Here is a 24627-nt window from a genome sequence, read left to right on the forward strand (position 1 = left end):
ATCCAGAGCCTGAACATGATGACTGATCAAGAAAACTCTAGAAAGGTGTTGATATTTATTGAAGAGCTGGTGTCCCTTGTTCTCCATATCACCCAAAGTAATTCTGGCAGACTGCTGGCCTGGTACTTGTATTTGTAAGGGTGGGAGCAAAAGCTACTATTTCACTGGGTATTTTATCTTAGTTCTGTTCGAAGTTACTTTCTGTGCAAACATAGAGCTTTGCTGTCAGTTGCTGCGTATCTGTAATTCTCAGTTTTAACCTTCTGTGTGTTCTGTACATGCGTAGGTCAGTTATAGCTGAAGGTAGCAGGACTTGCCCAATTGTACAGCCTCATTTGCAATGAGAGGTGTAAGCAATTCTGGGATCCTTCTAACAGTGCATGTTTTCAAGAGCAGCAGTGGGAATGCTGCAGGGAAGCTGTGTTGCTTCTAATGCCATCTGTCCATGCTGTCAGCAGAATGAAATAACTCTGTAGTTACACAGCTGGACTAGGAACTGTGAGTCTTCTGGTAAAACTGATCTACAGCTTTGCCTACACAGTCATCTCTCTGGATTCTGTGTGTGTCTGTTGTTACATATTGATTTGTGCTTGGGTAGCTCTTGATCCGCAAGCATTTTAGCAACATTCAAATATGACTTGGTGTAACTGCAGACTAGAAAATCAGTCCTCCTCAATTTTAATCATGTTACTTAGTGTCTGCTAAATGTTTTGGTTGCATTTCATTGTTTTCTGCTGTGGAGTGGGTGATGCTGAACTCTGTATGTTACAGACCAAAAATATCACCTGCCCTGTTTGTGCACAGTACCAGCCTGAATGCTGGAGTCTGTAGCACAGAGCTTTGTACAAGTGAATGTAGCATTAAGAAGTGCAGTAAAGGAGTTAATTAACATGGGGTTCTTGCTGTCACAGCAACCATGAAGCAGTTCATATGCTATGCCCTTCCACTGCAAAGCTGATGCAGGTGGTAAACACTGAAAGTACCAGGGCTAATTTGTTTTTCAGTGCCTCACAACACTTCTGGGTAAGAACAGGAAAGGAAGGCACTGAAATAATTGTTCATCTTAACAAGGCAGCAAAACTGAAGTAGACCTGGGGCTTTTGACAAAGTCCCCCACTACTTGGAGAGTTATGGAGGGGTGGACTGCTCATTGGATGAGAACTTGACTGGATGGATGTGTGTAGAGAGTAATGGTTAATGTCTCAATGTCCAGATGGAGATTGGTGACAAGTGGTGTTCTTCAGGAGTCTGCTGGGACCAGTGTGGTTTAATATCTTTATAAGTAACAGTGGGATCAAGTACCCCATGGCAAGTTTGGAGACTGCACCAAGCTGAGCGGTGTGGTTGACATGCACCTGGGTTGGGGCAGTCCTTGGTATCAATAGAGGCTGGGGAATGAAGTGGTTAAGAGCAGTCTTGCCAAGAAGGACTTGGGGGTAGGTAGAGCTGTTTAGGAGCCAACAATGTGTGCTTGGAGGACAGAAGGCCAGCCATCTCCTGGGCCATGTCAAAAGGATGTGTGGCCAGCATGTCAAGGAAGGCAAATCTGTCTATGTCGCTTTGGTGAGATCTCACCTAGGGTACTGTGCCCAGCTTGGGAATCATCAGCATAAGAAAGACTTTGGCCTGTTGGAGTAGCTCCAGAGGAAAGACACAAAAATGATCATATGGCTGGAACAGCCCTCCTGCTGGAGATAGGCTGCAAGAGTTGGAATTGTTCAGCCTGCAGAAGAGAAGGCTTCGGGGAGACCTTATTGTGGCCTTTCAGTACCTGAAGGAAGCCTATAACAAAGACCAGGACAGACTTTTTAACAGGGCCTGTTGCAACACTACAGATGATAATGGTTTTAAAGTAGAAAAGGGGAGATTTGGACTAGCTATAAGGAAGAAATTTTTTCCAGTAAGGGTGGTGAAATGCTGACACAGGTTACCAAGAGAGATGGTAGAAACCCTACCCCTGTAAATATTCAAAGTCATTTTGGATGGGGCTCTGAGCAACCTGATCTGGTTGCATATATCCCTACTCACTGCAGAGGAGAGATGGCCTTTAAAGTTCCCTTCCAACCCAAAGCAGTCTATGGTTCTATGATCTGGTTTTCATTAGTGCTTTTTAAACTTAAGCAAAACTGTAACATTTCTCTATACTCTGATGAGGATTTTTGGATGCCTGCAGTGTTTTAGATGCTTTAGCGCAAGATGCCTGGTACTGTAAACATTGAAAACTACACCAAAGCCTTTAATCTCTTAATGGTTGATAAAGGTGCTCTGGGTGGACATGATGTTGTCTCCTTCCTCATTTGTTGTTATATTTTTGTATTTTAGTTGCTTGCCAACTGTCCTTCAGGTAAATTTTGGGGAACTGAACTGTTGATAATGGTTTAAAAGAAATTCTTACTTAGTTAAGTTAAAGGTTGTGTAGGTTTTCTTTCACTGGTGTTTTCAAGGTCATGCTGCAGAGTAATCTGATTGAAATGCTATCACATCATCGGTGCTGTATGAAACAAAGGCAGAGAGAAGCATTACTTTGCATTAAGAAACTGGAAGCTCTAGCTACTTAACAAACCCTCGAGGCATAATTTCACTGGAGACTAATTAGCTATTTCCCTGTAAGAAAGTAAAAAGGACTTAAAATTGTGATGTGTTCCATGTGAGTCAGATGGTTAAAATGTTACATATTCTGTAAGGAAAGATACTGTTTTAACTTACAAACTAAACTGTTTCTATGACATAATTAGAATTTTAAGAAGCTCCAGATGTTAATCTGTCAGACTAATTCTGTAATTACTTGAGAACTTTGATATGACTTTAGACTAAAGCTAATGTTGTTTTCCAGAGGCCTCAGTGTTGTCCCAGATGAAGAAGTCATTGCAATGTATGATGGCTCTCATGTCCCTCTAGAACAAATGAGTGATTTTTATGGAAAGGTAAATTCACAAACTGCTCTAAAAATGATCTTCCTTTAATTTTTTTTCAGGGGAGGAGGTGGTGAGGATAGTGATCTTTGCATTTTGTTCTTGTTACTAGCAGTTATATTTTCTCAATACATGCTGGACTTACATAGCCTCTTAAGTCAAAAATATCTTTTCTTTTTCCTGCTTGCTGTAGTTTTCTCTTTCACTGTCCCTTGCTCAATCATCAACAGAAGCAGAACTTAGGAAAAAAAATCAAGTGACTTGCTTGGTGTTGCACAGCACATCTGATAAAGGCTGGGAAACTAAGCATATCTGTGGCCCTACCCTGGCTGCGTTCTTCTTCCCAGTGGTCTAATGGCTTACCTGATGCAGCAGCGAGTAAATGTATGAGAGCATCTCTTTCATACAAGCTGACAGAGTGACAGTAAGAGGATTTGACAAAAGATGAGCAATAAAAGATGAAACTTTTCAGTTTAGGATTTGACTTTGTGGGGAAAGTTCATCTTCTTGTTGGTAAGGTCCTATTCTTTCCCAAATGAAAAGCATGGTTGTCTTTTTACTAAGAAAACAAGTTTATTTTACCCCTTACGGATGTTAATTCTCTGTTGACATGAGAGGCCCTTCTTTGTGCTGTGGAACACGTTGGTGTTCTTGCATTTGTTCTTATTTTAAGGAGCTGAACTCAGAATTAAAAAATCTGTTCTCTGCAGCAGTTCTGAATATCATCCTGGCATTCTCTGTGGGGTGCCTTGGTTGCTGTAAGACTATGCTTTCTCGGGAAGGACAGCAACAGGACAAGGGGCCATGGGCACAGAATGAAGTACAGGAGATTTCCTCTGAATATCAGAAAATGCTTTACTGTGTAGGTGACTGAGCACTGGCATGATTTGGTTGCCCAAGGAGGTTATGGAGTTTCCATCCTTGTATTGATAAGCCATCTGGCCAAGGTCCCGAGTGTCTGGCTTTAGGTTGCCTGCTTGAGCAGAGGGGTTGGACTAGATGACCTCCAGAGATTCCTTGCAACCTCAGCCATTCCATGTTTCTGTGATCTTGACCAATGTACTGTCTTGAGCTGGTCACTTTACCTCTCTTCTTGAGAAGTATTTGGGTTGTATTTGCTCTTGTATAATGAGGTTCTCTACTTTGGTTCAATCTTAGTTACATTTTTTGCAGGCCAGAAGTCTTTTCCTGTTAGTTATTCTAGATCGTTGAAACTTTTTATTATCTCTCTTCAAGGAGGTAAACTGTTTTGCAGTCCTAATCATTATTTCACTTATTATGCCCCCCAAAACCCAACAAAACAAATAACAAAGCCTCCACCCATCCATCACTATGCCTAGTGCCTCTTATTTATAGAATTGCAGGCTTCTAGCAAAGGGCTCTAAGTCCTTCTCTTGATTTTTAACTGAGGGCTGTTTTTCCTGTGTTTATGAATTAAAATAACTGCTCTGAGGAGTCATGAGTCATGATTAATTTTTAAAGCCAACACTTCTGTTGTTTTTTTGGAAGTCTGTTAGTTGAAAAATAATCCAAAGCAATGTGAACAGTGATGACAAAAGCTGAATATCCACAACTGAGATGAAAGTGTTTCTACAGAATGAATGAAGTGCCTGACCTTTTTTCCTTTTTTTTTTTTCTCATCTGTTTGTTTTTTTTTCTTCTTTTCACCACTGTAGAGCTCACAAGGAAATACAATGAAGCAATTCATGGATATATTTTCCTTGCCAGAAATGACACTCCTTTCTTGTGTGAATGAGTATTTTCTGAAAAACAACATAGACTATGAGCCTGTTCATCTATATAAAGATGTCAAGGTAATAGATTTGAAGATTTACATAAACCTCTACGTTTGTGCATCGCCTCTGACGCACAAATGTAGACCTTCAGGAAGCTTCAACCTGTTGTGTCAGCTCCAGTGAAATGCCTCAACTTTAAGTTTTCTGTAGAGTAATTATTGCTATGCAGTCATAAAAACATAAGTGAAATGAAGGTAGAGCTTGGAAAAATAATTTGAAATTTCTTTTAATCTGATTTGTTCTTTGTGTAAGTTTGAAGGGTGGATGGAAGGAAGTAAAGAAGCTTCTTCTGCATCCATAATGCTTCTTTAGCTTGTCAATCATACACTGTTTTTTTCACTAGCAAGAATTATAAGAGGCTGCAGGGAATTCCAGTTTGGAACTTTCAGTTGCACAGCCTCTGCATCTTTGCTAGCACACAATCATTTGCTTTTGGCATGTGTGTTTTGTCTGCTCTCCTCCAAAAAAAGTACAATAATAGTGATTACAGTAATGTTATTCCTTAGGATGTATCCTGCACAAGAGACAATTTTTTGTCTTTGTTATTTAAGAACAGAAGAGGTCATGCTCAAGTTGCACAGGCTTTCCATATGTAATTTTTTTCATGGCCCCCTTGTTGACATATATGAAACTCGTGTAGCTGATCAGCATCTGTAATGCACCTCAGTGTTGAATTTCTTGCATCACTTTCCCAAGTGGATCAGATGGGTTTTAAGAAACTCACAACCTCTAGAGTAGTTTTCCCTTCTGCCTGTGGTTACTTAGAGTCAGAAGGCTAGTTCTTGTGTTTTCTGCTGAAAATTCTATGTTGATTGTCATTGACAACATTTTGGAAGCCCTATAGTGTCATTTTTGGAGGAGTTTTAGGATGTTCTCCATGTAAATACCAAAATGGATGTACCACATTCTAAACCACTTGCTGCAGAGCTGGCTCAGGAGAGCTGCCAAATGCCTTCAGAGCACTTTATGAGTTCTTTGTTTAAGCATTTAGCTTCTTTCCTCTGTTTATAAATTTCCTTTTTAAGTAGCTGGGGAATTTGTGAGTGAACATAATCAAAAAAGTGTCTGACTTAAACCTTTTTTTTTTTAACCAAGAGGGAAGAAATGTGTTTTCCTCCAAAGGTCATTGGAAATCGGTGATGACTTTGCTTTTGCAGAGGGCTTTCACCTCACCTCACCTTTCTGAGTAACCCTTACACAGTCGTTATGCGAAACAGTCCCTGCACCTTATGGTTCTATACTTCCCCAAAGTACTGAGTTAGTTTCTTGGAGGACAGGCTTACCCTTCGTCTAGTAATGACATGCATCTAGTGAATGTCACGTAGCGTTTGTGTAAAGTTGAAAGTGTACTTCAGAGAAAGGAATTGTTTTAAAATCAATTTGCTACTGCTATGCAGTGAGCACAGGATTTATACTTGAAAATATTTTCTAGTTCCTTAGAGCTTTGTTGCTTTCCTGACAGGATTCAATCAGGGATGTCCACATCAAAGGAATAATGTACAGAGCAATTGAAGCAGATATTGGTAAGTGCTAATGACATCATCTGTCAATGCTTTTTTCACTGATCATGTTATGATCTTTCTGGCATCCTTGTTCAAGATCACAAGTCCTAAATTTTAAGCCTTGTGTTATTTCCACTTGTCTAAGGTGCCTTTGATAAGTATAAACTCATGTTCTGAACCTTGGTTGAATGCAGAGAAAGCTCTTGTGATTTTTTTTCTCAGTTAATACTGTATTTTCCCCGTACCCCACAGAGAAATACATCTGCTATGCTGAACAAACTCGAGCAGTGCTAGCAAAGCTCGCTGATCATGGCAAGAAGATGTTCCTCATCACCAACAGCCCCAGCAGCTTTGTGTAAGTGATCAGGTTTTTGCTGTTTAGTGACATGTATTTAAAGGGTGGGGAAAATGAGGTTCTCAAATCTAGTTCTGTTGTACTGCACACAACTGCATTTCTGTTACTTCACTGTTAGTATCCCTCTTCTTTTTAGGGACAAAGGCATGAAGTTCATAGTTGGCAAGGACTGGAGGGATCTCTTTGATGTGGTCATTGTACAGGCTGATAAGCCCAACTTTTTCAATGACAAGAGAAGGTGGGTGTTTGGTGAAGCAGCTTATTCCATGTAAGGCTGTAGGGTGCTTACGAAATATTTCATTTGGATGCAGTGTAAAGTGAAATCATATTTGATTAACTCCTTTTTAAGGTCATTACAGAATGCAGCAGCACCTAATTCTGAAGCCCAAATAGTTACCATTTCTTACATAATAAAGTTCCAGTAGCTATTACAGGTCTATGGAATTGAGCTAAGGTTACAGAAGGTGTTTTTTAGCATCTTGGCTTATAGCTACTGAAGTATGTTCCTTTCCTCAGAAACCTGAACATTTTTGGTGCCTTTAGAATCAGCTGCTTAATCTGGTTTGTTTGGCTTTGTTTTGTTTGTTTCGTTGTTCTGTTTTTCAGTCACACTTGGTATTTAAAGGGCTGACAGAGTAGAGTATTTGGCCTAGTTGTGCAGTTAACTAAACACATTTTCAGTGTGTATGCACTGCTCTTGAATTTGAAAAGATCTCTTGCTTTGTGTGTGCTTAGGATTTGAAGGTGTCATAGAGAGAGGTGGCATTTTCTTCCCTTTAGGTTTTCCTGCTGTGTACATTTTTGTCCCCTTCTTCAGTCGCTCAGTTCTGCAAAACGAGGTTTTGGGCAAGATTTTTACACATCTTTACTTTCTTTTGTTGTTTTTTCTCCTTGTTAATGGCAGACAATTCACTCTTCTATCCTGTCTGTCTGGGATCCCTGCCTTAGTTCTCTACAAGTGTTCTCTCACTCTGTTACAAGTGTCTTGAGTGTGCTGTGTAGATAACATTGCATTTCTCTGGCTAAAGCAGAGATTTTGGGGCTTTGGTTCTTCTTATCTGTTGCAATGTGTTCATATGCTAGAAAATGTGACAGAATCTCTACATCTGTGTAACAATTGGATGTATTTCTATTCCAGACCGTTTCGGAAGGTAAATGAAAGAGGAGTGTTGCTTTGGGATAAAATTCACAAGCTGCAGAAAGGGCAGATTTACAAACAGGTACCTTTTCAAATTCTGCACCTAGAATTCCAAGCTTCTTTAGATATCATAAAGGCTTCAAAAAAGTAGAAATGTTCTGCAAGAGTAATTTTAACAGTTGAAATAGTTGAAATTCATTATTGGTATCATGTCTCTGCAGCTTACTTGCTTCTTGAAATGATAGTACTACTGAAATTACCTGGAAAAGATGAGATTCATAATAGATAAACTGAGGACACAATTCCTGTTAGGAAAATATTTTTAGGGGTGGGCTAAATGCCTGTGAAGTTGCAAGTCGCATGCCACTATGATGTCATTGTTTCCACAGGGTAATTTGTATGAATTCCTGAAGCTTACCGGCTGGAGGGGCTCTAAGGTTCTGTACTTTGGTGACCACATTTACAGTGACTTGGCAGTAAGTAGTTTACTTCCACAAAATAGGATAAAAGATGAGGCTTTTTGTTAATTTTTTTCTCTCTCCCTCATTATTCAGTGTAACACACTTGTACTTGAGATATCTAAACAGGCTGAGGTCAGAGTGGCTGGAGAGCAGCCAAACAGAAAGGGATCTGGGGGTGCTGATAGATACCCGCCTGAACATGAGCCAACAGTGTGCCCAGGTGGCCAAGAGAGCCAGTGGCATCCTGGCCTGCATCAGGAATGGTGTGGCCAACAGGAGCAGGGAGGTCATTCTGCCCCTGTACTCTGCACTGGTTAGACCACACCTTGAGTACTGTGTTCAGTTCTGGGCCCCCCAGTTTTGGAGGGACATTGAGATGCTTGAGCGTGTCCAGAGAAGGGTGACGAGGCTGGTGAGAGGCCTTGAGCACAGCCCTATGAGGAGAGGCTGAGGGAGCTGGGATTGTTTAGCCTGGAGAAGAGGAGGCTCAGGGATGACCTTATTGCTGTCTACAACTACCTAAGGGGTGGTTGTGGCCAGGAGGAGGTTGCTCTCTTCTCTCAGGTGGCCAGCACCAGAACGAGAGGACACAGTCTCAGGCTGCACCAGAGGAAATTTAGGCTTGAGTTGAGGAGAAAGTTCTTCACTGAGAGAGTCACTGGACACTGGAATGGGCTGCCCGGGGAGGTGGTGGAGTCGCCGTCCCTGGGGCTGTTCAAGGCAGGATTGGACGTGGCACTTGGTGCCATGGTCTAGCCTTGAGCTCTGTGGTAAAGGGTTGGACTTGATGATCTGTGAGGTCTCTTCCAACCTTGGTGATACTGTGATACTGTAAACACAACCAAATTTGAGTTGGTAATTAAGCTGTATTGCTCTTCTTCTAATAGAGAAAATCAGTGCCTTAGTAGGTGGACTCTATTTTCCACCTGACTGGTAACACTTAACTTGTTTATAAACTGTGCTCGGGAATGTGTGATCCAGATACCGCTTGTGTCAGATATAACAGAGTAAACACAAATATCCAAACATACAGATGTGGCTGATCTGCATGACTTTTACTACCAAGTGTCCTAAGAGATGAATGAGCTTCTCTTTTCAGTGCAGGAGGTAGTCTTTGTCACTAATGGTAAGCTTCCTTTTTTTCCTGAGGTCTTGCTATGGTGTGTAGCCCCACTAGATAGGTGTTTTCTTACTGCTTTTTGAACAAATGAATGTACAGCAGGACTTCAGAGTAAGTGACCACACTGAACTCTTTTGTGATTCATTGAGTACAGATGACAGGACATTACTTCATGACTTTCTACTTCGAAGCTGTGGTGACACGTTTCAGTAGCAGCAAATGTTAACGTTTTTTGCTCCAGCCTGCTATATATTTTTTTTTTCTTTCTCCTGTGAGTGCTGCTGAAGGAAGAGGACAACTCTATCCTTCTCTGGCACAATGGAGGAGAAAGCACAGATGGCAGCTGTTGCATCCTGTGCTTGCCAGGCAAAACTTGAATACTTGGGGGTCCTGGTAGGACCCTTCTGTCAGATAAGTGTATGGGTGAATACCACAAACCCAACACACTGTTTCCTCCAGATACTTCTGACATTGACAGAGATCTGGTCTACAAGATGAATTTCCTACTATTTGTTTTAAACCTAATGAATTGGTGCTTATTTGCTAGTGCTTTTGAGTTCTTTGCCTCTCTGTCTTTGAAAATATGGGATTTGAAGCTTACTTTGAAATGAAATTCCATTACATAGCGGGACTTAACTGTGCCGGTGTTCAATATTTCTGCTAATACATACAAAGCAATTAAGTTAGTGCCTTTCTAGGATACACAATGGTCAGATTCTTCAGGTCCTTTAAGTAGTTCTCTTTAAGACTAATACTTGTGTTTTGTAATTCTTGTTAAATAGGACTTGACCCTGAAGCATGGCTGGCGCACTGGTGCAATTATTCCAGAGCTGCGATCAGAGATTAAAATCATGAACACAGAGAAGTACATTCAAACCATGACCTGGCTGCAAACCTTGACAGGATTACTAGAACACATGCAGGTTTGTTCTCTCTGTGTGTAATTGGCTCTCTTTAGCAGAAGGGATGCACACAAGCTTCTAAATGCTGGACACTGACATGGCAAGTACTTTCTGTTTCATTAAAGTTCACCAGCCTGACTAACTAAATAAATACAATTACTTCTGTGCCTGAGTTAGTAAAGGTTTTCTTAAAATCTTGTCCCCTTCCTCCACTGGTCAGCCTGGGTTGATTCCTGCTTTTAGGTGTTTAAAATGCATGTGTCAAAAGTTGGTATGCTGATCTCTGAAGCATTGCTCTTGTCCTGTTACCTAGTTAGAGTTTCTTAATAAAGAGGTTTCTTCTCCCTTGGTGACCTGTTATCCATACTGTATGTTTCAGGTTCACCGTGATCCTGATTCACAGGTGATTTTAGAAGAGTGGAAGAAGGAAAGAAAGGAAATGAGGTAAGACATGGAAGATGAAGAATTTGCCATATATATTGTGCTAGCCCAATGTTTTATGTGGTGGCTTCTACAGGTCTTTACATGTCCAGAGAAGGGCAACAAAGCTGGTGAGGGGCCTGGAGCACAAATCCTATGAGGAGAGGTTGAGGAAGCTGGGGTTGTTTAGCCTGGAGAAGAGGAGGCTCAGGGGTGATCTTATTACTGTCTACAACTACCTGAAGGGACATTGTAGCCAGGTGGGGGGTGGCCTCTTCTCCCAGGTAACCAGCAATAGAACAAGGGGACACAGTCTCAAGTTGTGCCAGGGTAGGTATAGGCTGGATGTTAGAAGGAAGTTCTTCCCAGAGAGAGTGATTTCCCATTGGAATGGGCTGCCCAGGGAGGTGGTGGAGGCACCGTCCCTGGGGGTCTTCAAGAAAAGACTGGATGAGGCACTTAGTGCCATGGTCTAGTTGATTGGATAGGGCTGGGTGCTAGGTTGGACTGGATGATCTTGGAGGTCTCTTCCAACCTGGTTGCTTCTATGATTCATTTCTCTCCATCCCTGTTTTATATTCCCTGATAGTTACAGGCCTTCAGAATGGTCTGTGTAAAGTAATATTCTACCTGTCTCTAGAGCAGCTCTTCTTTCCTCTCCTTTCCCCACTTTCCCTGTTCCACTTGCTTGGAGCAGATGTTCATTCTCTGCATGAAAGAGTAACATTATGTCAAATACTTTTGCTTCTCGTCTCAGTTCTCCTGTCCTTCTACATTCAGCTGTCACTGTTGGTATTGATTACACAGCTTTACTTGTGCATGATTTAAAAATGTGTTTCTATATCAAGACCTGAATAACTTCATCAGGTGTTTTAGCTGATTTCTTCAGATTACCTATAGTGCATTTTAGAATACACAGGAACTGGGCTCTGCACTGGACCAGATTTAGCAGTGAACTCTTCACAAAGATAGGGTAATAGAGTTTGAGCTCCTAAAATTCTGCTAACATGAAGAAACAATCCTTAAATGCAGGATGTGTGAAGTGCACATTTGGCAAGGCCAGCAGCCATACCACTGGCAGCCTTTCCCAGAGATGTGGAAGTAAATGAAATGGCAGTGGTACTTGGCAGTGACTAATCACATAAGTTAATTCCAAGATATGTTCAAGCTTTTTGAGCACATTAAGCCAAATATTCGATCTTTTTTTTTTAATTTCCTCCCCCCTCCCAGTCTTTGGTATCTTTGGGACCAGGGGATATTGTTAGGATTCAGCTGAAGTTAAAAATCTTCTTTCACAATTTCTAGAAAGGAAAGCTTGAGATGTCCTGTTTCTGAAGTCAGAAGCAGCTTAGCACTGGTTTTGGTGGGAGAAGTGCAAAGCTCTGTTGTCTGCTTGTATGATTGCTAGATCTGGGATTATCTATGTGCAAGAAGAGGTGCAGAAGTTTCTTATGTGGTGCATTTAAGTGTCTTGCAGTGCAGTGGCAAGACAGTAATGCATATAACAGTTTATAGGAACTACTTGCTTCAAGTTCTGGATGCTAGCTGGTTAAGAGATGTGTGCAGATATGTTCACTTAACTGTTTTGTTTGGAATGTTTTTGGGAACAGGGAGATGAACAGGAATTTCTTCAACGCACAGTTTGGAAGCATATTCAGAACTGATGAGAATCCAACTTATTTCCTAAGGCGTCTGTCTAGATTTGCAGATATCTACATGGCATCGTTGAGTTGTCTCTTGAACTATGAGCTTGATTACACGTTTTATCCGAGAAGGACTCCTTTGCAGCATGAACTTCCTGGCTGGTCAGACCAGCTCTGCACTGGCACCTTCAGAATACCTTTCCTACAAGAGACAGTTCAGATCAAATAAACATTTGGTGGCCTCTCTCAAAAATGGGCAAATAGACCTTTTTATTTCCCCTTCTCTTCTGATTGTACATGTATTTTGTTTAAGTCACTTGAATCTGTTACCTTGATTTAGATGTAATTCATACTTGTTTTCATAAGTGTGGTACCTGTTCTCTCTGCTCCTGCTTGGAGATGTGAAAGCTTCTCTTGCACACAGAAGAGATGATGAGCTGCCAAAGTAGTAGTGGGCTGGAAATGAGAGCGCATTGAGGGGCAGGACTGGTGATGTTTTAGAGTGGTTGGTTCTGTTTGTTTGCTGGAAATTTCACTCTGCAGTTTACAAAGAGATACTTGCACTCTCTGTTCTGGCCCTGTGCAGCACTCCATCTGGAGCCTGTAGTGGACCTTGGCATTGAAAATCTGTAATCCACTATTAGTAATTCAGTGATACATAGTTATTACAGCTTCTGGTGAGACTGAGAGGAATGGCAGATGCATCTTTGCTTTCCTTGCTGCCATAGCTAGAGCCTTACGTGGAACCTAACTGCTGTTGTGTTGGTGGGGCTCTGCTGCACTGCAGTAATTACAGTCTTGATGGGCTCAGGCTGTGATGAGCTTTTTCTCCTGACCGTGCAGTCTATGTTCTTGTACTGTCTTGCTTAGCTGCAGGTGGGCCTGAACCTAAAGCTGAGCGTGACAGTAACTTGGGCTGCTTTAGCTTCATTCTGTTAACTTTTAGGCATCTTTCTTTTTAAGTTGCAAACCAATTTATCCACTCTCTGATAAAAAAGCCATTTCAAGAGGTCTTGCATTTTGCATTTCCAAGTAAAGCTAGATCTCTGTCAGGCTCGAGATTGATCCTAAATGCTGCTTTTAAAAATTTTAAGTGTCTTACAGTGGTATGCACTGTGGTTTTGCTGTTGCCTAGGAAAGAATGTATTTCATGTAGCCTTCAGCAAAGGACTTTCACAGTCAAAAGTAGACATGCACAGTGTGCAAATGAGTTAAAATCAAGAAAAATGAAGAATCAGAAAATTAAGATTGGAATTTTCTGATGACAGTTTACAACTCGAGCCCTGAAACCTGAACAGGGGGTGGTGGACAGTTTGTATCCAGTGAAATAATTTTGGCAGTCTAGATTAGAAGTTTTCTCGAGTTACTGAAATTGCAGGTAATGCATGAACACAAACTCTGGGTAGCATATCTGTTCCACAGATTGGAGCTGAAAAATGGCTATTTTGCACAAGGAAAACATCTGTTGATGTGCTTCCTCCAACAGGCACTTTATAGAGCTGCTGTATAGTTATTTTTAAATAAGGATGTTTTCCTTTCTCTGCATAGAAAGGGAACTTTTAAGTGGTGCTTCCCATCCCAGCCATTTTAGAAGGCACATTATGATTAATATTTGTTTCAAATTTGAATTACTGAAGCCTCTGTTTCTAAAAGCACACAATCAACAACATCTGTTGCATTTGATATTTGGGATATTGCTTGCTTCTTTCCCTGATTGACAGGGAAACAAACTTTTGGTGACCAAAAGTTTTCTGGTTCCTGTTGTTTTTTTTAACCTGCCTGTATTACATGCAAGTACCTGTATTGAATTTCCCATGCAGTATCTGTCATGTTTTTAAAAGCATGTGTGGCAAGTAAAGAATGTATTTTAATCTAGCCTGTTCTCCTGTATGCTTGAAATTAGTCTGAAGCCTTCAGAGGTGAGTGGTTGTAGATTTTATGTTCATGGTCACCTTGTGCTCCTGTCTCAAACTTGATGTGCAACAGTCCCTGGAAGTGTGTGTGTATGTGTTTTAAACTGATGAATGTACTTGAACTGAGTGAGTTCATCTAATGGTTCTGCTGTTTTGTTGGGAGAAAAAGATGGTTTGGCAGGGATTTGGTTTGGCTTTATGAGAAGACTTAGTGGGGCTGTGTGAGAAATTTAACCTAACTGTATAATGAAATGTGGGAATGGAAATATTCCTGATTTGCCTTCAGTTCTTTATCCTGGTGCTCAGTTAGAACCGGCCGTGGTGCTACATGCTTGTAGCACCTCTCATGCTCCAGAGATTTCAGTGCAATCTTTGAAATACCCAAACTACTGTACCTGCTCTATCTTTACTACCAGCAACTAATACTGTATTACTCAGTTCTGCATTACTGGGTTCGATAATGGGTTTTGTTGGGTTTTGTTCTGTGATGTTTATTCTCGTAAAGTTGGCTGGGAGTCAGTCAGTTTACTTATTTTTCCTATGTTAAGCAGGGTTGGATGATGTTATCCACAACAAAATAATACACATTTTGTTTCAGGATTATTTCCCCCCCCCCCTCTTCTTTCCTTTCTCTTAACTTACAAATCAAACTTCTGTGCAAAGCTAAGCTACAACAGCTGCAATAAAATCTCATTTGTATTGCATGACTTCTTCAAATAAACAACGTTGCATGAAAAAAAAAAGAGAATAGAATAATTATGGGAGGGCTTTGTTCCCTTAAAGCAAACCAACTACATATAATATGAATTTAAGTGAGACTTTTCAAGTGTATTATTTATTTTGCAGTGCTAGAATGCTGCTTTTTTAACTTTGAAAAATGTCTTGCTTTTTTTTTTTAACCGTTTCACTTTGGCACTTTCTGCATTGATTATTTTAACCTCGTTATGTTACTGACTTCAGAGAGGTTTTTGAGCTTGCTTAAAGGGCAGCGTCTCTTTCATATTCATTTGGGGCATATAGTTCATTTGAACACCAAAGCAAGAAGAAATTTTCATTCTGTTCTGTCAAGAGCACAGAGAAAAGTACTCTGTCAGTAAAAGAAGAGTTAAGTGAACTGTTGCACTTTTTTGTGATAAAAGAATGAATGGTTATTACAAAAATAAATGCTTGAACTTTATCTTCTGATCCCTATGAGCCTTAATATTTTGTGTGATGGGGGAGAAGAAAAGGACATGAGCTGGGTGAATTACAAAACTCTGTGGGGAAACCTCCCCCAGATATGTGCTTGTGGTCTGAATTTTTTAATATGGGACAGGTAAAAATGAGCAGACGTGTATGGGGCAAGGGGAGGGGTTAGAGAAGTTACTTCAGTCTGTCTCTTTCATCCAGGTGCATTTACACATTAGATTCCCTTGCTTGTGCTTGATAGCTGTGTCAGCAACCCGGGATTTGCCTGCAGCTGCCTTCTGATGGGAGGCAAGCTGGGGTTGCTCTCAGAGGTAACCAATGCTTTCTTGGAGTGACACCTTTCCTCTGACTCCCCACATGTGGTAGACACTAGGAAGCATATTGTAGGAGCATGCTACTGCTGCCAGCAAGATCTTCCTTTTCTTGCTGTTTTGTGGTTTCTGTAGACCTCTCACAATATGCTAAAATAGTGCTGCTTGGAGGGAAGGAAACTAAGGAAAATCAAGTTTGAGTAGCTTCTAATAGTACAGTGAAGATTGCAGCTGCTATTGCTGTGCCTCGGTTGAAAGGCAAAGTTAATGTGCATGGTAATAATAGTCTCTGAATGAGCAGGTGGCTTCTGCTTCCCTTGGGCCTTAAAAATTGGACTATGAACATGACATGGCCAGGATTTGTTCGTTTTCTACTTTTCACAGAAATGGCTTGAGTTTGATCACTGTTTGCTCTCCTTATCACTTGTATTTTTTGCAAAAGGCTGCTGTATTTCCCTTTGGACAGTGAAGCGAGATGTAAACAAACCAGTCAAGTTTGAGGAGAGACAGAAGCAGTAAGCAAAGCAGGGAGACAGGATGCTTGTGTTTCCTGCTGCTGAAATTCTTACACAAAATTATACTAGCAAAAAAGTTCCCTCTGTTTAAAAATACAGGTTTAACACATGTTCTCTTTCACAGCTGCCAGTTGTACCTGCAAGAGAGCCAAAGTGATAGACTGGAGTACTAGCAAATTTAGGGTATTGTCCAAGCTAAGTAGCCCTGTGTGTTTGAGGCCAGTTGAAAGTTTGCTAAGAACAGAAGCAGTTAAATTGTGGTCTTCTACTTGTCACAGAAAGATGTCTGCTTCTGGCTAGGTTAGCTGAGAATCAGTTTTGCATTTGGCACTCATAGTTGGCACTGCTCAGATACAGCCAACACTTCTCAGATTGGTAACTGTGAACTCTGTAGACTGCTTCTTAAACAAAACTGTGCTTTTTAGTTTGCAAGATTTTATTCCCTGAAATGTCGTAGGTGCTGTTTTTTTTCACAGTAAGTGTAAATAGAAATGAGTGTTTTACTTTACTAATGCCAAATATGGTCTTCAGTTTTCATCATGAGGACCACTCATCACAAGCTGCTGATCATCCAAGTCCTGTAAAATAGAAGAAAAAGAAAATCAGACTTGAACATTGCTTGAAGTAATGAAAATCACTTTGGGGCTAATTTGTCCATGCAGATGGCAAAGTTCTCACCTGATATTTTTGTACCAAACAAGTCTTTTTACTGGATGTAGAAAGGCTCTTTTTAACTTTTAGACTGTGAGTGTACATGAGGGTCTCACTCAGACCACTGAATCTATTTAAATAATCTGACTTTACTCAATGCTTTGTGTTCTTGATTCCCATCCCTGTTTCTGTTATGTTTCTTTGGAGTGTTAGTATAGTACTGGGCTGATTTTGGAGCAAGGAGGAGGGATAACAAAACTGGAAAGGTTTTAAGTTTGTACAGATGCATCACTGGCATCTAGTAGAATTTGAAGTCCAATTTTATTCAGCTCTCCTTGAGGAGAGCTGTACTTGAGGTACAGCTGAGGACCACAGCCTCATTTTTGCTACAAGTGAGGCTGCCCAGTTTCTAGCAGGGAGGAGAGAGGAAAACCAGGAACTTGAATGGTGTATTCCCTGATTTTTTTTTTCCCAATTAGCCATTTTTCTATTTATAAAGTCATTCCCTCTTACTGCTATTTTAGTTGTGTCTCAATCTCAAATAAAAATGAACACTTACTGAGAAAAGATCATAAGTAGGTTCTGTTGGAGTCAGTGTAGAAGAACTTTCATAGGAGGGGTTGGTGATATTTGAAGGTTGTGACTTGTCCAGTGATGTTACATCAGGGTCATCCTTTGACTACACAAAATCACACAAACCTGCTTAAAATCCATCCTCCTCCTTCAGTGCTTTATTAAGTGGGGCACTTAAGCTTCACTACCAACTGGTGCAGTGTTGTGATTGAACTGGTTTTATGATCTAAATTGGCATCTCCAGCCAGGAACAGAGTTCTGGGTGGTTGTGCTACTTCAAGTCACATAACACTAGTAATTATTTAAATCTTACTATTTTTAACCCTCAGCAAATACTGCAACAGGAAGTGTTGCCCTGGCATTGTGCCTGGGGTAAAAGTTACCTAGCTGGTCCTGAGCATGTTCATAGCAACTGTATCAAAGGACAAGTGTTTCCTCAGGCTCATGGTTCCTAGGAAGGGATTTCTAGTTGCTTATAGGTATCAGTTCCTTTTGAACTGATTCAGTTGCTTAGAGGTAGACTTTCTTTTGAACTGATTCTTGTGTATTTTATAATGTATAAAAACTGGTCATAGCTGTAGCTTGGCTGCTGTTTGCAGGTTTTGTGCCATGATACTATCTTAGGCTAGCAAAGTAGTTAAGAGAAAGCAAGCATGAGAGTGCATCAGTGTAAAGGTTTGGACCTTTTAATCCTATAACAATTTCAATTTGCTTGTCTTTTGAATCTGGCCTTTTTCCTACCAAAAAGTTTCAACCTCCTGAGCAACAAAACTGTTATCAATGCCACAGAGGAGGGAGAAGAGAACAGGTGCCCTTGCAGTGGCTGCAATCACTTGCTTCCCTAACAGTGAGCTTTCTGGAGAAATAAAGGCCTCTGCACTGGTCCTGTGTAGTGAAACAAGCCTTTGGCCAGTTCTTGGTGTTCAAAGTGTCTGAGAGCAAGGATCCTGTTGGGCACCCTGGATGGAGAAGTCTGGGGCAGCAGTAGGCAAATACAGGGCCATGCTCAAGACAAGTGTGTGAGCCTTCCCCACTTTACCTGTCTGAGCCTGAACAACACGTTGGAAGCAATTAAGAATGTTTCTAAGCTTAATAAAATGCAAGGGGAAACTGGAGGCTGTGAGTTTGTGATGTGTGTGATGGGTCTGGGAAAGTGCTTGCCCCCTTTTTCATGTTTGTCTGCCACTTACCTTGAAGTGCTGGAAGCCTGCGTTTCTCTTCCTAAACCTGAGGTAAGAATACCCCATCAACCCCACGATTCCTGTAACCAGGCAGATGCCAAAGAATATTCCTGTTCCAGTACTGGTGTGGAGAGGAATCTGGAAATGAGAGAGGATGACTGAGTTACAGGTGGACACTGGTCACTTTCCAGCACACAATGTGTCCCTTTGAGACATGCCCTGGACCTGAACTGCTTTTGTGCTTCAGTTTCCTGGTGTGTGTTCTCCAGAGACAGTTAAATATGGCCTTTTGCATTTACTTACAAGCTAGATTTGTGGGGGTTCTGGACACTGCCTCTAGTACGGTTTCATCTTGTTTGTGGTTTTGAAGCTACAGAGCATGCCTAAGTGACCTTTTCTGGGCAGGTTTTTCAAGGTAAAGAAGCTACAATGAGGCCGAGGAGGAGAAATTGGTACCAAATTCCTTTAGGCTGCTTAAGACCCTCATGCTACAAACCCGAGAGGGCTCTGTATGGTATCAAGCTTTCTCCCCACTGCCTTGTGAACTGGGGAGCCATTAGTTGTTTATTGCCAGCTGTTGGCAGCCCTACTGTTCTTTCACTCTTGCTTACAAGGGCTCCAACCACACTGCATCTGAGCTGAGGTCCATCTCATTGCTGGTGAGGGGGTCCACCAGATTGCACACAGGGCTGTGTTACACCAGCAGCCAACACCTGCCTTTTGTAGTTAATTTTGCCTCAACATATGTGATGCCTTTGACCTGAAATCATTCTTTGATGAAGCAGGTAAAGTGCCATTCAAGTAATTGGTTATAAGTATTTCAATAAACAGGTAGCTGAAGGACAGAAATTCATACATGAACTGGATTTAATCTAAAGGAGAAAAAAGCCACCAGTCTGACTTTGCCTTCTGCAGCTCTGTTGTCTGACAGATACTGTGAAGGTGACTGGCACTTTGGGATAATGCAGCTGTCTCCTGAAAGCACTATGCTGTTTGCTGGCAATCCAGGAGGTGAGGAAGGGTCTGGAAATGGGTAGAAGGTTCATTTCCTGTTACTCTTGATTTTCCATGTAATGCTTCAGCTTTGTGGCCTCCTGCCTAGAAAACTAATTATGAAATTTACCCTGGCAAAAATAATCACATTGCTGTCTTAATAGATATGCTCTCTTAGTTATTTTTTAAGAAAACAAAGCAATTTACATGGTGCACCTGAATATCTAAGTATTAGAAAACTTGCAGTTGCCTCTAGCATGTGAAATGCATTATGAAGATTGTGGTACAATGCTGCTGTAGACTGACAGAAGTTGCCTACTAGCATGAATAATTTTCAGGCAGTAGTTCATGCTTTTACCCAGGTGTGTCATTTCCTGCTTCTGAGGTTTGTAGGCTGCAAGGGAGTTTTGTGAACTGAGATTGTGCAGGAATATTACTGAGCTTCCAGGAGCAAGAAGGCTGGTTTGTAACTGCAAAAGGTCATCCATAACAAAATGAAGGTGAGAAAGGGGATATCAATAGGATAAATCTCATGGACCAGAGAGGAGGGCAGTTTTAGCCATTTCCAAAATCAGAGCTGGGGTGAATAGGTTGTAAACATGAGTGAGGCCCCTCCAGCACACAGAGAGAAGGATCGGAATGAGTCACCCCAGTGGAGGGAATTTCTTCAGAACAAATAAATGGCAGGTCATCTTGCAAGGGCTGCCACAGAGTTCTGTGTGGCACAGAGCTGAAGAGTGCTGATGTTGTGCATCTGAACATTTATTTTAAGGAAAACATTTTGTACTTGAGAAAATGGTGCCCAGGGACAGCAGGGATCACTTTTGTGAGACGTTCCAGTTGTACCGCAGATGGACAAAATGTTTTTCCTTCCTTTCATACAAAGCAGTTAACTTGGCTGGTGAAAAGCCAAAAAGGACAATGTTCTTGCATCCCTGCTGCTGGGCCATGTACTGTTGTGATTCCAGCTTGAAGCAGGGCTTTTGCTAACTCAAGATTCCACCACAGAAAGGACAGCACCTCTTTCTGAGCTTGCTATTTTGCCATGCAGCTGGGATTGGTCTTTCTAATGGGAGAGATAGTTGGGTAACTGGGACCATTGCTGGGATTTATACCAGGAGAAAAAAGAATCTATTTACAATATCTGCCACTTGGTATGAGAATGAATTCAAAGCCAAAAGTGAAAACACTTTCCTTAGATGCTTGGCAGATCGTATTGGAAGAACTGAAATAGAGCTTTGTAAAACCTCCATTACAAACATGAAAGCTCCATTTTAAAATGGATCTTTTATTTCACAGAATCATAGAATGTCAGGGGCTGGAAGGGACCTGCCAGAGCAGGATCACCTAGAGAAGATCACAGAGGAGTGTATCCAGGCATGGGAATAATTTGTTCAGAGAGAAACATTTGAACAAGTTCCACTAGCAAGCACCTTGTTCTCAACTTCTAATTTCAGTTCAAAGTAGCCTTTTAAACTGAAGCTGAATATGTAGGAGAAATACATGAATGTCAGCAATGGCTTTGGGATGGTATAAGCCAGAGCTGCCTCCCACCACCCCTCACAGGAAAACACCAATGTGTACTTACAGGTGCTGGTGGAGCCTTCAAAGGCTCTGAAATTATGTGGATTATCCCATTGGAAGCAGCTATATCCCACTCAACAATGGCACTTTTGTCCACGTATCTGATCTCACTCTGCCAAGAGAAAGAGCAATGAGAGCTGAACCTTGCCCCCTCTCCCTTTGGGACTGAAGTAAACACTGAGATTTTCTCCCCTCAGTTGCCAACATAGAGAGAAATCACATGAGGGTTTACAGTGCTGCCTCCCTGGACATCAGCACCAGGTTGGTCATGGTTCTCCAGTGCATGAAGTAGCCATCACCATTACCTACATATTGCCTTCAGGAATTTCCTTCTCCATTTTTTTGTTGTTGTTGTTTGGTTTTATAAAGTAAAGGGGTTTGTGACATTTATACAGTTGCCAAGTTTTGTGTAGTGCTGTTATTCCTGAGTGCCAGGCAGCCTGCCTCTGTTACAGCTGCTTGCTGTGCTGAGAGTGCCATTCACACTGAATTTGCTGGCTTGGGAGTGCTGTGTCAGCACTGACAGGCAGCTGTTGCCTGCAATTTATTTGGTGGTCTAGCATCTGTGATCTAGAAGGTGGTCCTGTTTAGCAGTTTATCAAGAAGGGAGATGGTTTAAACCCTGCTGATAATAGGAATCCTTGGCTGCTCTGGGCTGGTCCTGAGTCTCCCCACTCTGTTTTGAGAGGATGGGTTCATGAGCACCTACACTACTGAAAACTTCTGGTTTCCCTCACAAAGGAGGCAGAGGCAGGCATGGGCTGAGCCCCAGCCACCGCAGGGTATAGCATAAGGGTGGGGGGGATAAACACAAAGGTGGGAGATTTATTACAAAGGTACCTGTTCAGCAGTGTGGGTTTGATGTTCCTGGTGCCTGTTGTTTGTAACGAGGAGTTTTTCCCCTAGACGTGTCACAAGAGTGGTTCCATTGGTCAAGTCCTCATAAAACATTATACTGTCATTAGACAAATGATATTCAATGTCTCGCCCAGAAAGCGTCTGCAAATGAAAGCAGAATACAAAGCATTTTAACCGATCTCATTAATACTTTGTACTTACCAGTAGGCTCAGTGCCTGTGACCTTTTTCCCTCTTTGCTATTAATGCTGCAGGAAGTGCAATATAGGCTAGAGGCTTTGGGAAATCTGAATGTGAACAGTGGGATCTTCTGTCCCCCTGCTGGCCTCTGATGGCTGCCTGCAGCAGGCAGTACATTGATTCTGGCAGGAGAAAGAATGTTACTCTTTTGTATGATAACCTGAGGTGATGAGCTCTTCTAAACAGCTTGTAGAGGCAAGCTTGGGCACGAACCCATGTGATTGTTTGGGACAATGCAGGAAGGGAGAGAAGAAGGGATAAGCACAGTGATGATGCTAGGAATAGATGCCTTGAAAATATTTGTGGAAAATACCAAAGCTGTGCACTATTTCTCTGAATAATTGCTCTTGACATTAATAAGACTAAAAAAGTTTCATTTTAGGCAAACTCCTTTATAACTGGGTAACTGAAATCCCTAATGAAAAACTTTGTGTAGTGACTTGAGAATTCCTTACACTCATACTATGAAGAAGAAACAGAAACGATGAACTCATCTTTCAGATGCTCAGTTTAAACTATGTGGGGTTACACAGAAGTTCTCTCATACTAAGATTTTTTGGTTTTAAACTAAAATTTCACCAGGATACTGGAACCCATAATGGCTATTTAAGAAGTGTTACTAAATCAAAGAAGGAAAAAACCCCAACCAAAACAAAAAGAACAACAAAAAAACCCAAACAAACCCTAACCTCATTTTCCCTTAATCCACTGTCGTTTGGAGCAAAGAGAGTGGCGTGAACTGACAAGTCCGCGAGGTACCGCAGGAACTCTCTCCCCTTCCTAGAGCTGTTGGAGTAAGCCATGATGTCCTAGACAGAAACAAACCCAAGCTTTACTAAAGAGCAGTTGTGTGCTCCTGTGTAGGGAGCTGAAGAGATGAGACCATATAAATAGTGACAAAGAGGCTTTCAGAACCATGACATTACAAAAGAAGTTCATACTTAAACCCAAGCTTTAGTTGCTGAGTTGGTGAGCACATCTTAAACTGATTTGTAGGAGTTGGGGTCTTGTTGGCTGCAGGGCTATTTGCACATGTAATGCCTTTTTGACTAAAAGGGTCCTTTAGTTGGCACTAATGTTTTGCCTTTGCACAGAGGCAATTCAAGACAGTTACAAAGCACTGACCTCCTTGTGATGCTTAAAAACCCAGAAGCAGTTGTGCACAGAACTTCCTTTAAGCTAAAACTGCAGCAGCATTTTGTTTCCAATTCACTTTTAAAGCTCTGAAACCATTTTGGAGAAAGTAATGAAAAAAATAGTAACTAGGTTTGATTTTCCACAATGAAGACTTAGACCACTCCACCTTGCTCCACTGGTGTGTCTGTATTTGTCATGCTAGCAAAGCAAACACTGAGATAGAACCTGGTGGCAGAGCCTGCCTTGCTCTGCTCACCCAACCAAGCTGCATGCCAGAGCTGGGCCCTACCGACAAGAAATTCGTCAGTGTTGGGAAGGACATCAGCACTTGCAGCAAGTTTCCACTGCAGGAGAAGCCATCTCCAATGTAGCCTGGCTTGCAGGTGCAGTTCACATCTGGAAGGTACAAACACAAATAGCTGCATGGGTAAATGCCTTTTGCTACAAGGCTTTAGGCTTTTCCTGTGTCTGGAAAATAACTTGCAGGCAGGAGGTTTTTTTTTGACTAAAGTTAAAAAGAGGCAGAGTCTCTTACAATGTTATCTAACAGCTTCTGGCTCAGCAAAGGAGAGAAAAAACAGACCTGCTGCTCCCCTTTGTGCAGAGTGACGCAGCAAAGAATCCTCTCACCTTTCTCCCTGTAGCAGAAGACATCCCAGGTTTCACTCAGGTTGACTCTTCTACCATAGTCCACAATGCCTACATATCCAGAGCCGCAGTTTGGGGAGGAGAAGGCAGTTGGGTAGCCTACTCTTTCACCATCTAGCCAGCCAGCAGCACACACGTGGTATCTTGCCTGCAGCCAGCAGAGCCACAGGGAAAAAGACAGAGGGAAGAGCTGGGTGCTGCAAATGAAATGAACAACACCCTCCCCCCCCCCAGCCCAGGGTCCTCAGGCAGCACCCAACCTGCCAACACTCTTTCTGAAGAAGCTCTGTCCTGCAGACTGCCCTGTGTTGAGCTGTGTGCCAAGGGGCTGCAGAGATAGAGGCTCTTCTGAGAGTCAGTAACTCTCCATATGGACCAAAGGAGCCTCTCCTGGGAAAGCTCCCCCAAGCCTGAAGCTGAGTAGGATCAGAGACGGATTTGAAGGACAAAACAGGGTGCGCAATCCTCCTGTGTGCCAGCCCAACTTTTGTCAGTGCAGGAAGCCTGACAAACGAGGTCACTGTGGAAAATATGTCTCCAGGAGCACTGTAGCCAACTCTACTGCTGCTTTGAAGGCAATATGTAGA

The 24627-nt window shown here is 41.8% G+C and overlaps 2 protein-coding genes across 3 annotated transcripts in view; one reads left to right on the plus strand and one right to left on the minus strand.

Moving 5' to 3' along the window:
• NT5DC3 (5'-nucleotidase domain containing 3) overlaps positions 1-15339 on the plus strand; it is a 38062-nt gene extending 22723 nt beyond the window's left edge. For both annotated transcript variants that reach the window (XM_064155442.1, XM_064155441.1), the window contains exons 5-14: positions 2834-2924; positions 4589-4726; positions 6171-6231; positions 6463-6565; positions 6702-6803; positions 7704-7785; positions 8093-8179; positions 10067-10207; positions 10566-10630; positions 12217-15339. In XM_064155442.1, coding sequence (XP_064011512.1) covers positions 2834-2924; positions 4589-4726; positions 6171-6231; positions 6463-6565; positions 6702-6803; positions 7704-7785; positions 8093-8179; positions 10067-10207; positions 10566-10630; positions 12217-12478 — 1132 coding nt within the window. In that variant the 3' untranslated portion in view covers positions 12479-15339. The remainder of the gene's footprint in view (positions 1-2833; positions 2925-4588; positions 4727-6170; positions 6232-6462; positions 6566-6701; positions 6804-7703; positions 7786-8092; positions 8180-10066; positions 10208-10565; positions 10631-12216) is intronic.
• Positions 15340-16594: 1255 nt separating this feature from the next.
• Positions 16595-24627, minus strand: part of STAB2 (stabilin 2) — an 85977-nt gene continuing 77944 nt past the window's right edge. Inside the window, exons 60-67 of the mRNA XM_064154853.1 lie at positions 24023-24188; positions 23682-23788; positions 22945-23064; positions 21999-22157; positions 21163-21264; positions 18591-18719; positions 17387-17506; positions 16595-16754 (exon numbers count right to left, since the gene is read on the minus strand). Of these exons, the coding sequence (XP_064010923.1) occupies positions 16704-16754; positions 17387-17506; positions 18591-18719; positions 21163-21264; positions 21999-22157; positions 22945-23064; positions 23682-23788; positions 24023-24188 (954 nt within the window). The 3' untranslated portion in view covers positions 16595-16703. The remainder of the gene's footprint in view (positions 16755-17386; positions 17507-18590; positions 18720-21162; positions 21265-21998; positions 22158-22944; positions 23065-23681; positions 23789-24022; positions 24189-24627) is intronic.

Source organism: Pogoniulus pusillus, chromosome 15 (genome assembly GCF_015220805.1).
Source record: "Pogoniulus pusillus isolate bPogPus1 chromosome 15, bPogPus1.pri, whole genome shotgun sequence".
In the NCBI taxonomy this organism is placed as follows: domain Eukaryota; kingdom Metazoa; phylum Chordata; class Aves; order Piciformes; family Lybiidae; genus Pogoniulus; species Pogoniulus pusillus.